Below are 13060 nucleotides of genomic sequence, written 5' to 3' on the forward strand. Positions count from 1 at the left end.
TAATATTTATGCGGCCCATTAAGTGTTAAAACGCCTATTTTTGTTGCCTTATCCTCGTTGTCATTAGGGTCGAAATTTAAAAGAAGTAAGTCAGTCATACCCAATGGTGTATAAGAGGCCCACTTTTTCCCTTTCAAAAACCCAATAATTTAATTAAACATAAGGGTTTGGTACAAACATCAAATCCGTCTATATCTTTGGACTGCAGATCAGCCCACGAAAATCTTGCATATTTTTCTGCATTTGAATGGTGACACTGAGCGCACCAAAAAAGAAGGCTTCTAATCAGTGTTATAAACAAGTCATTTTGAAATAACTTAAGTCCAAGTCAAGTCATTTGAAAACAGTGAATTAAGTGCACTTATGTCAAGTCGATAATTTAAGTCATTACAACACTGCTTCTAATAGATGGACCTGGTCGTGATTCATGGAGTTTTAATATTTGCAACAACCGATATGCGTGACAGTCGATTAAACCTTAAATGATTGCGTAACAGGTTAAATATAATCCAGAAAGGCTGGAGTGTTTGTGCTTCCATATATATTTCGTTATGCGTGTCATATGACAGCATTCAATAATTAATCGTTTCCTTTTTCGCGAAATGTTGCCAGCACAAGTGGCACTACAGGGACTGAAGTGTTTGTTTCAATGGGGTCAATATCCTAACATAAAAATCGTTCGTAATTAGTTAGTAGTTGGGGTTGTTCATACTCATTTTTACCATATTTTTTATTTCGTTTTGGATATATTGCTTTTGTTCAAACGTTATCGATGGCCTGACTTAAATGAAAATCAACGATTTAAATGACCTACGTATATTTAGCCCAGGGATATCCAACCTGCGGCCCGGAGGATTTTTGAAAAAAAATGCTTCTTTCAACTATTGGCCGCCTGATATTTACGTGCGGCCCACCACTAATTCTCACTTTCAGTATAGCCTTTATTAAAAAAACAATTGTTTCGACTATCATCAAAACGTGGAGATCGCGCAGTATTTGATGTAGGCCTAATCTAATGTTTTTTCTGGGACTATAATCGAGTCTAATGTTGCATTTCAACATCCATCGAACACTTTGTGCACCCATCATTGCTAAGCAAGATATGTGTTTTTCTAAATGTGTGTTTTTCCGGACCGTTTTAAGGAAATATGTCAGCCCAAACATGTGAAAACTCAAATTTTCGAAAAAATAAATAAGGTCGAGACTACTTGCATATTTGTCCATAAGTTCACTCTCGAAGAGCGGCAATGCGGCCCATTCTGCTAAAAGGTTGGACATCCCTGTTTAGCCCAACGGCATAAAACATGATTTACTTAAATCACCAACAAATAGACATGGTATGATATTGTTGAATACATTTTGGTTAAATATGCCGATTCCCTTATTTTTGTTTAAGTGAGTAAAAAGTTATTTTTTGTATTGGTAAAAAGTTTGTACGGTCATGCAAAGTATTCCAGGGAATTAAATAGTTTTACCAATCACGATATCTGAAAAAAATTATTTATGATAACAGAGCAACTAAATTCGGACAGGGGTCATCACTGGTTATTTATTAAGAACATTACCTCCATGTTACTGAACAACTTGTTTACAACACAGCTGCTGCTTTCCATTACGTTAGTTGCAGGTAGAAAAAGGAGCTTGAATAAAGCAAGAGAATGGGGGAGTCATCAAACGCGTTTTATAGGCCAGGCCAATATTTACACACTGTCAAATATGAACGAGCGCGGCGCTGCAGAATCGCCTTTTGCTTCGGGGTTTTATTGCGAACGCGCGTTGAAATCGGAAGTCGCAAAAGATTAACGTTTCATGTTCGTTTTATAAATGACTTTTAACATCTTAAAACCCGTAAAAAGCAAGCAAGTGATGAGGAACAGGTTGTTATTAAGTAATAGATTTTATAGTTCATAAAATTAAAAAATGTTTAGGTTTTATAAACACCTTTAAATTAATGATGTTTGAACGTTGTTAGTTAGCTTGATTAGTGTGATCAGGAAGTAATGGGTTTTGCAGTAAATCAAATTAAAAATGTTTTCAAACACCTTTTATTTGACGATTTTATAACGTTGTAAGTTAGGTTAAAATATAAGTTTGATCAGAAACACGAAGTTAGAATTTTACAGCTTTTATGTTTAATAAAACTGAAAATCTTTCTAAGTCCTTCGCACATCTTTTTGATGATATTTGTATACATTAAATAAGCTTTAATACAAAGGTGATACTAAAAGGCACGCAGTTAAGACTTGCTTTCCAAAAAAGGCGACTGTTTTAACGATAAGTGAACGCAATAATTAAGTCCAAAAGTGAACGTGAAATTGAGAAGAAAAGAGGGTGTAGTACGGCGTCACTCTGCTAAACTACAATAGATTTTCTCCGGATTACAGGTTTCCAATTCTTTCCACTTGAAAAAATCGCAGTGAGCTGTCCAAGAATTTTAAAAGCACTTACACAATTGAGGACAAAAACGTTCAGACAAATTTAAAACTCCCGCTATTAAGATGGTAGCTACTAATTAACTTTTGATCAAAAGAACTGAGAAATGTTTGAATATTTTTAAGCATGTTTTTTGTTGCCTGAAATCATTAGTGAGGTTAACAAAACAGGTGTAATACGAAGGAACACTGCGAGAATACAATAGATCAGTGTTTGTTAACCCTTTTAGTGCTCGTACCCTGTGAGATTTCATGAAATTTTGTCATACGCCCTGTCAAGGATGGTCAACGGAGGCAAATAAAATTGTAATAATAGAAATTAAACTCAGTGTATTTTTAGAAATTACGTGTTGAATTCATGCAATAAAAACAGTCTTGTAAGTTCAACAATATTTAGAACACTCAAACAATCAGTCAATTTACTAGTGCCTTTTGTGTTGTTGCTTTTCGTAAATTACGCTTTATTTAGAAATATGCCTAAATAACGCATAATTTCACACTGCTTGTCGTACCCCCTACTTTGGTGCTTCGTACCACCAAGGCGTACATGTACCCCAGGTTAAGAACCCCTGCAATAGATTGTCTGCGGAGTACCATTTTTTAATTCTTTCCCCATAAAAAAAAATTGCAATGATTTTTTACTTTCCCCAATCAAGGACTTTTTTTTCTTTTTTCAGTGTTGCTTTTGAATTTTAAGTAGATAGTGCAAGGTTGCCTTTGGCGCCATGCGAACTTATCAGTTTTTATTTTGCGTCGCTCTTGCTGTCAGCTACACAAGGTAAGCTGTTTGCAATAAAAAGCTGTAGTTTTATTTTAACTTCTTGTGTTTAAAGTTGGCCTTTCCGTCTCAAATGAAAATACTTTGATATTGTGTAGTCTTAAATAATCGGATCAAACGTGTAAAGCGATGTTTTTTATACGTTAAGCGGCGGAACACCATGGCATATCAAGGTATTGGTAAAAGTGCCTAAACTGCTTTGTTTTGTTTAGAAGGTCACCTATTTGAATAATAAAGAGAATTTATAAACCTATATGCGAGACGTAAATGAACGCTGTTCATAGAGCACTAAAAGCAATATAGTATTTACCTATCACCTTACCGTGTATTAAGGGCGATTATTAGGTTATAATATTAGTATAAAGTATGCAAACTATACAGGACCACTGGCACAAAAGCTTGTTAAGCAATAGGTAGCACAAAGCAATTTTCTTCGTATCTTTGTTTTTTTGTATCGTTTTTAAACGGCAAGTGACAAGCTTACCTATATGGGAATCACTTTTGTTAACCGTGATTTAGATGAGGCAAATGGCAGCCTAACCTGCCTATAAGCATCACACTTTTAGTACATTACCAATGCCTTAATCACACAAACATAATAGGAAACCAGCCTTCAATTTTTCTGTAATGTGAAAGAGATATATTTGCTTATCCTTTAATTTTTCTGTAATGTGAAAGTGATATATTTGCTTATCCTTTAATTTTTCTGTAATGTGAAAGTGATATATTTGTTTAAAACAAAAACGAATGTCATGCAATCTATTATTACGGCCTTAAAAAGTTAAGACCGATTCTGTGGTTTAACTTTTGTGAACAAAAGCATAAATATTGTGAACGCGGTGGATGTGTTTTCATTGCGGTAATCGTGGATCTCATATAACAGGCCCTGAAAGAACAAAATTTCATACACAAATCTAAAGCGTTCAGTTAACGCGAGAAATGAACTTGTGCTGTGTAGCTTAAATATGAATTTTTAAAACGATCAAGCTGAAACAAGGAAATGTAGCCTATATCATTTGTTTTAGTTTTGTTTTCTTGGAACTTATTTTCGTATATTTTGTGGATAAAAACCGTGATAAATGTTGTTTTATTAAGTAAACCACGCAAACGACGTTTGCATATTTGGGCCCTTATTTTCGTATTTGAAAGTCGTTGACAAAAAGTTGTGATAAAGATTGTTTAATTAGGTAACACAATGCAGTATACTTTGCATTAAACTCGAAATCATAGGATATTAGTTTTCAGCTACTAAAAACAAAAAAAGTTTCAAACAAGTTTTGTCCATAAAAAACAAGAAATCTATAAAAAAATTCTTGTGCTCTTAAACAACTTCCCCATAAAGGCCACAAGATTATGTAAAATTAATGCAAATAAACACAAACCAGAAATAAAGCAAGTCTGAGCAGCTGCCAAGGACCCTTCTCAGTTTTGGTCAAACTTTGAAATTCTGTTTATCTCAGATTCGTTCGCTCGCAAACGGTAGACGATCTGGCCGATGAATTCGTAACGCGATACACGGCGGAAGCGGCGATCGTTTACAACGCTAACGTGAAGGCGGCATGGAACTACAACACCAACATAACGGACGAAACCCTGGCTAAAATGGTAAGTCGGGAGAAGAATACGCAGCAACACATAAAATATTGCAAGAATATTTAGGGCGGAAGTTACTATATGAACAAAAAAAAAAGTTTAATAACCCGAGTAAAACACAGGATCAGACATTTTTTTAATAGAATATATATTTCGCCTATTCTGGGATCGTCAGATCCTGTAAAGAAAGTAAAATACGTATACATAGCAATGTCCCTTAGTGTTTTATTTTTAACATACCTACGCGGAACAGTGATCGACGAGCAGAAACCTGCTGCCAATGGTTTGGAATTCCATAACGATACGCCCTTCTATATTGCTACATAAACATACTTTTAAGACAACGGAAAACACCATATGCGTGTCCGATAATATCGGGTACGAGTCGATATAATCTATGCAAAGTATAGGATTCCTATACTTGTCCGATAGCCTAAGGACGAGACCCTGGCTTAAATAGTGAGTCGAGAGATGACCATACTTTTAAAAATACGAAAAACACTATAGGTGTGCCCGGTTATATCGAGCTGATAATTATCTATAAAGTGGTATCGGTACACGTACGGTACTCGTCTGATACTAGGGTGGTATCTGTGCCGAACCGACACCAAATGGATAAGGGAACTTAAGCAGAAATACGCAGTAATTTTTATCGTAAAAGTTATATTAATCAAAACATATTTAGTCAACAACATGAGATAACCGAAAATGAATGAAATTTTTGCCAAATAACCTGAAAAACGTTAACATTAGTCGTTTTAATTTAATTTGCTTTGCTCGTTTGACTTAGGGATGACGTCATTGGGTATTGGGTTTGAATGCTGTAAAATTCAAATATTATCAGGCTTACCATAGAAAAGACCAGTGTTTTATGTGACGTGTTTCAAATCCTACCAACGGTCTGTCAAAATAGAGTAGAGAATAATAAGTTGGTACTTGGGTAAACACTTGTGATCTCATCAAATTTCTCAGCAGTCTCCGAACTCAAACCTAAAACAACCTGGACGAGATCAACGAGACATAAAACGAAATGTGTTATAAAGTTTCCAACGAAATGAGTTTGAGCAACGGAAAGAGTTTTAACCACAGTTTTGAATTTGACGTTAATACATAAATAATTGTAATTTTTTTTTCTAAATTTTATTAATTTGTAACCTATTTTGTTTTGACAGTCCGAAGAGAGTTTGAAGTCTGCCAATTTCACTTTGTTTTTTGGAACTGAGGCAAAACTTCTATTTGATGGAAAGCTTGATGAAATATCAGGTAATTAACGTCGAGTTTGTTTGGCGAATTAGTAACTTTTTTATCCAAACTATAAAGGCCTCAATATTTTTTGTTTAATATGCGTTACAACAAGTCCAGTGTAGATTATCTAATATCCAATCATCTATAAAGGCTTTAGTATTTTTTTGTTTAATATGCGTTACAACAAGTCCAATGTGATCACCTAATATCCAATCATCTATAAAGGCTTTAGTATTTTTTTGTTTAATATGCGTTACAACAAGTCCAATGTGATCACCTAATATCCAATCATCTATAAAGGCTTTATTATTTTTCTGTTTAATATGCGTTACAACAAGTCCAATGTGATCACCTAATATCCAATCATCTATAAAGGCTTTATTATTTTTCTGTTGATTAGGCGTTACAACAAGTCCAATGTGATCACCTAATATCCAATCATCTATAAAGGCTTTATTATTTTTCTGTTGATTAGGCGTTACAACAAGTCTATAGTGTAGATTACCTAATACGATGGGTTACCATCTTCTAAATTCATAAAACCTACTTCGTATAGTAGTTTATCAGCCGTAAATATTTAATGCAAGCTTTCACGCCATTGCTTTGTTTATTACGTCACAACAAACACATTTTCATAATAGCTAACAAAGGGCTGATTTTTAGCGTCAAAAACAAACTACAAGCGCAATAATAATAAAGCACTTGTTTATATGCCCTGATGAAGATTACCTGGATATAGGTTATCGAAACGTCGGTACAGAATAAATTATTGTCGGAAGAACCCTCTTTATAATTAATATAATGCCTGGCAGCAACAGTATATTCAATAATAAAGCACATTTAGAATTAAGCGCATTAGTGTGTTTTTTTTAAACACTGCTCTCTAAAATTAGCCTTTCCGATAGGTTATTTTTGTACTCATTATAGGTAATTTGTTGATGGCGGTTCTTCGACAGTTTTATTAACAGAAAGACAAAATGTAGGCGAATTACGCATTTTATATACAAAGCGCCTTATTTTTATTGTGTTTGAAAAGCTGTTTTTTGCTTCAAAACAAATTTGGTTCGGTGCATATATAAGATGCTTTAAAACAACATTGTGCTTTTCTAGATGAATCATACAGAAGACAAATTGAGAGCATAATGATTTTGGGAACAGCTAACTTGGATGAGGCCGACCAAATCGAGGTATAACAACATTTATAAAATATTTTGAAATGATTTTGCCTCTGTGGTCACTAGGAGTAGTTCTAATAAGGTCAATGCACTTTTCTGAGAAAAAAATTCTCCAACGGATACGTGTAGCTCCATGGAAAGCTCACTCCACACACATAAGTATTGTTGTTAGACATCATTTGCGGCTTGTGTTTTACTAAAGATCGTAGTAAGCACTGCGCTCCAAAATATAGTATACGCAAGCAATTTGAATATTGCAGTAACATTCAAAAATAGAGCAAAATCGATTAAAGTTTAAGTGCATTAAATTTTTTTTTTGCTAAATGGCCTGTTGGGGCAGCAGAATAGCCTTGTTACTTTCACTAGACCAGACCACTTTGGATAAAATCTGATACTCAAACATATTGTCCTATACAAATGTACAATGTTTCTATGCATTAAAGTAAGTTGCCTCTCCACAGCGATCCCCAAGATCGCAACCATACTGACACTGAATTTTATTTTACCGGAGTTCGGCGTTTAATATTTCAAAGTATAAGCTGATGTTGTGTTATTTTGCTGCAGTACAACAGACTTACCGCCAGCATGGAAGCAACATACAGCACTGCTGAAGCGGTAATGCCAGACGGAAGGAGTTTGCCCTTGGATCCAGGTAAAAATTCTTTTGAATTTCGGCCTCTGTAACTTCATTTGTGCGATGTTCATTACAGTAAACGGTTGAACTACAAAAGCGTTTTTAGGGAGCTTTGTTGTTTTTTTTGCTGAAGCCAAGTAAACTTAAGTCTATTAAATCATTTAACTTGAATTTTTTATCAAGTTGTTTGAGTTAAGCGACGTAACTTGGACTTAAGTAAATTTGGCGACTCACAATAAAAATTAGGTGTTTAATTGAATATTGAATACAATTTGGGTAAGCTGAGGCATTTCTTTCACCTTTTTCGTTTTTTGGCTGGAACCAAGTGCACTATAGTCGTTGTTTTAAACTTAATTAACTTGAAATTTTCAACAAGTCGTTTAGACAAAGTGACGTAACTTAGACTGAAGTCAATTTGGCGAATAACCTAAAAATCAACGGCGTTGTAAATATCAATTGTTTTGTTGTAAGGATACCGTTTCCCACCTACTGTAGGGGATCGTTTCGATTTTCCAAAACATTTACTTTAAATTCGTATATAAAAATGTACAGACTCGCTGCTGGGTGTAGATGTTTTACCCATGTGAGGTCTTTATGAAAGTTGTTTAACATTCAATAAAACGAAATTTACCAATTTCTACTCAAATGTATCCAATTAAGCACTCAAATAAGTCAAAACGTTTGCATAAGGATTTAAGATCGAGTCATGTGATTTTCCTAAAATACTTAACTTAAGTCAAGTAAAAAATAACTAAGTTAAGTCGATGCATATTTGTCGATATTTTGCAAGCGTATTTATCCATTAAGTCTTCATGAAAGTCGTTTACATGCAATAAAACGAACATAACCTAAATTAACTAAAATGTATCCCATTAAAGCACTTAAACAAGTCAAGTCGTCATGTTTTTTTCCAAGTGACTTAAATTAAGTTAAGTAAAATGACTTAGATTAAGTTAAGTCAAGTAGAAGCAAACCATTAAAACACAGCGACTAAAAGCATTAATTGCAACACTGTTTGCATCGAAAACGCCACTCCGTTGGTCGCTCTCCTGCACAAAGTAAATAGGCCCATGTTTACAGTTGCTGCAACGCATAAATAGACGTTTGCTTTTCGGAACTGCTGGAAAACAACTATCGTGTTTGCATTTGATTGGTCCTCCCTCTTTACTCTGTTCGTTTCCATGTGCGTCAAAATCCCTGGTTCTGCTTTGTGGTAATAAAGAGAGTCTAATGTTCGCAAACGGAAATCTACACATTCCAATCCTCTAGAGTTTTTTTTTAAGCAAGTCATTTTAAAACGACTAAAATCCCAGTCAAAAGTCATTTAACTGATTTGCAAAAGTTTAACGACTTAATTTAAGCCAATTCATCACGTACCTTGAACTTAAGTCAATGAGTCAAAAGTCGTGGGCTAAAAATAAGTGTTTTGTTTAATGTTATTCTATAAAGTTGAGCTATTTATGTTAAGTTTTGACCTTGAAACAAATATATTTTTATTTGTTGTTTTTTGGTACATTTTGGTTGTTCTACTGCTCATAATAACAATCGGACGAGCTTACAAATTTTAATAGTTTATTGTTTTGTTTTGATATTAGTGATTTGGCGTGAAGATGACTTTCTCTAAAAAAAGGACTTGACTTGGGCAACTGGTTACTTCGACTTGGCTTTTTATTTAAATAACTGGGACTTCATTTCAAAATTACTTTTCTGCAACACTGGTAGTAAATATAAACAAAAGACACACATATAAAGTCAACATAACATATATAAAATAAAATCGTTTTAGCAAACTAATTATAACAAGCCATGTGTACATGCCAATGTAGAAATGTGACTCATATTTTAGCCTGTTAAAAGATGTGCGAAACCTTCGAATTTTACGTGGTGTCACTGCTGTTTAGAGTAGTACAGTGTCGTTGTGGGTTTTTCCGCAAAGCCTTCATTAATATTTTTTCTTTCGGAAAGGACCACATGTCGAACCTCTGCACTACAGGTTTTAAATGTATTTTAAACATAAACCAAAGACAGCTATATAAATTCAACATAACATAAAAAAAAATTATTTTGGCAGACCTGAGTGCCATCATGGCCCAGTCCCGCGACTATCAAGAGCTAAAATACGCCTGGAAAGGATGGTACGAAGCCTCCGGTCGACCGGTTAAGGACGACTACGAATCGTTTGTGACTCTCTCCAACACAGCGAGCGCCATGGACGGTACATTATTTCACTTTTTTTCTGATTATATGTAGACATATATTGGCTTGGCCCGTTGGGTGTAGATTTACAATTGCAGATGTATGTGGATAACATCCGATGAAATCACAATGTAAAACACGGACGTTTTTGGTAGGACTTAGAGAAAGTATTGAAATATGTCAAAGTAAACAATTTTAAACTTTTTAAAAGTTAATGTTTTGTCAACATATTTTTAATTGTTTTTTCTACGTAAATCATTGTTTTTCTTGCTTAAGTTTGTCATTTGACGCGATGATATTTACCAGCAACGCCTATCGAACTTATGCTCTACAAAATCGTATTTGTTAGGTCTGAAAACTAAACCACCCACAAGTCGCACATATAAGCAGAAACTCTGATCTAGCCCTTATAGAGTAATAAATAGTAATGATTAAAGCGTCACACTTAAAATAGTGCACCTATGCCTACTGAAAGGCTTTTAACAATCAGTCAGCTCTATCAGGATTGCAGTGCAAGCAAGGCTAAACAATCTAGCCCTAGGTGGGTTAGACCTTGCCTACTACACAATTTTATTTAAAGAGATCTCTAGCCCAGATGGCGTTGTTTGATTTCGCTTACAAAAGTTCCCAGATTTCTAGCAAGCCACGATGTGCAAATTGGAATAATATTCATCTCTTTAAGCATATGGCGACGTTTTAATTAGAAAGGATTTTGCCAAAACGAGTCGGCCTAATCAGGATTTGCTATGCAAGCAAGGCAAGGCAATCTAGCCCTAGGTCGGTTAGACCTTGCCTACTGCATTCCGTTACATACAATTTTATTCAGCCAAGATTGCGTTGTTTGATTTCGCTTACAAAGTGCCAATTGCAAGAATATTAACGTATTTGAGCTAATGGCGACTTGTCAATTTCCTTAACGCACCCGAGTACATCGTGTTGTTTTTTTCGCAGGTTTCGCGGACACGGGTGAATACTGGAGGTCCTGGTATGAAATGTCAGATCTTGAGGCTGCAACGGACGAACTGTGGCTTCAGGTATGCAGTATAGTTTTGGATACAACGTATAGTTGCTATATGGCTCTTGGTTGCTAGCTGCCTTTGTCTAGTGTAAACGGTATTTCCTTAGTTCGTTTGCCTTCATGGCATTTATCCTTCGGTCGACCTGATGCAGCACAGTTTTTGGAAAGTGGTTTATGCCAAACTACAAAACTTTCTGGTAATTTTCCAAACGTACAAAATATAATGGCGATAGTTAGATTGTAAGGTTACTAAACGGTCGGAAACTCAGCACACTAGTTTGTTGATTTCAATACTAAAGCTAGACGATTTGCTGTAAGAAGGCAAAATTGGTATGTTTCACCTTTTCTATATTTGTTTACTGAACCGTGTATATGTACATTATTCTTTTTATCACTTATATTAGTTTGAAATAATTCTCTTAATAGGGCGTTTGGCAAACCAGGTAAAATTGGTGAATTAATCTAAAAATCACCGCTTTACTTATTGTGTTACATTCAATACTTCAGTAATGGCGACTCTCACATGGAAATTGTTTTTTTTTTGTGTTTTTTTTGGTGCGGAAATCATTTCTACAGTAAACCGCATGGGAACAACATCTTCATATTGCCCCGCTAATGATAAAACTCGGATGAATTGAAGTACGCGCCGCGTTTTAAAGTTAAACTTTTTCAGCTGGAGCCCATGTACAAGCAACTTCACGCCTTCGTTCGAAGAAGGTTGTACAACAAATATGGGCCTGATTATATCAGTTTGGATGGGCCCATACCCGCACACCTCCTGGGTGAGTTATGGTTATTCTTGATTTATCACTCTACAAAAGCGTTGTTACTCGACAACCCTATGTACTCCGGATAGGCTGTGCACCAGAGGTGAAAATAAGCCGGGGCGGTCTGGAACTGCTTTACTTCCGTTAAAGCAATATTTTTTTTATGTAACACAGGTAAAAAGTTTTTTTAAACAGGCCAATTGTTTCATCAGGCCAGCCAACCATTTTCTTAAATGTATTTAAATAGGTTTTCAGTTGCATATTTGTGCACTAAACTAGAGCTTCCCAACCTATTTCAGTTGGTGACCCACTTTTAATGCAAGTTTTATTGTGCGACCTATAATCAGATATGATCAGACGAATGAAAAAAACAAATTAATGAGAAATTTCACACGTAACGTAGCATTACGAGTGTCAGTTTTTAGGCTGTTCCTAGCCCTGGATTATCTAATTGTTACGTATAGTTGTTACATTGTTGCATAAATGTTACGCAATGACAATGCAACAATTTCCCGATCTAATAGAAAACCGTAACATTTAAAAACGAGCGCCAACCTAATGTCCTGAGATCACTTGTTTTGGACCCATCCCTTATGACGTAAGTTTGTGACGTCATCTCTAAAAATGTTCATGTGTTTCTATAAAAAAGAAAATTACTGTACTTTCACACCTTCTCTGAGCAAATATTACATAACATTTTGCGCATACGCATGCTGTTGGAAAAGATAAAAAAAATACTATGTTTGGTCATTTTTTAAACAGGCACGTTGTGGATTTTCAATGTATGCATATGCAGGTTTTTTTCAAGGCTTGGTTTGGGTGACCGCTAAGTAGTTTTAAGAGACCGCAAGTGTTTCATTTAAATACCAAAAAGTTGCAAGACAAAACACCTTAAAAAAAACACTGTGCGTATTTATGTATTTTTCGGTTTAATTAATAAACGAATCGTAAAAGTCAACGCACAAAAGAATCGAGGCACAACGGCTTTTTTTATTGCAACTAAAGGCCCGTTTACACTACAGCTGCACCGAGCCTTGCAAAGCGTAATTTGCATTTAAATTCTATTGTGGCGAGCGTTTCACGCTTTGCTAAACTCAAGCCCAGTCCAGCTATAGAAACACGTTACGTTTGGAGCGATTTTTACGCCCAGCTCGGCTCAGCGCAGCTGTAGTGAAAATAATTTCACGCCCAGCGCAGCTCAGTGCAGCTGTAGTGTAAACGG

At 35.3% G+C, this 13060-nt stretch overlaps 1 protein-coding gene across 1 annotated transcript in view; it reads left to right on the forward strand.

The window, feature by feature from the left end:
• The first annotated feature begins 3157 nt into the window (after positions 1-3157).
• The window catches only part of LOC146145774 (angiotensin-converting enzyme-like), a 57196-nt gene continuing 47293 nt past the window's right edge, over positions 3158-13060 (forward strand). Inside the window, exons 1-8 of the mRNA XM_083390681.1 lie at positions 3158-3210; positions 4671-4815; positions 5976-6066; positions 7159-7235; positions 7788-7875; positions 9929-10072; positions 11005-11087; positions 11745-11853. Of these exons, the coding sequence (XP_083246807.1) occupies positions 3158-3210; positions 4671-4815; positions 5976-6066; positions 7159-7235; positions 7788-7875; positions 9929-10072; positions 11005-11087; positions 11745-11853 (790 nt within the window). The remainder of the gene's footprint in view (positions 3211-4670; positions 4816-5975; positions 6067-7158; positions 7236-7787; positions 7876-9928; positions 10073-11004; positions 11088-11744; positions 11854-13060) is intronic.

The sequence above is a fragment of the Ascidiella aspersa genome, chromosome 5, assembly GCF_963924565.1.
Source record: "Ascidiella aspersa chromosome 5, kaAscAspe10.2, whole genome shotgun sequence".
Lineage (NCBI taxonomy): Eukaryota > Metazoa > Chordata > Ascidiacea > Phlebobranchia > Ascidiidae > Ascidiella > Ascidiella aspersa.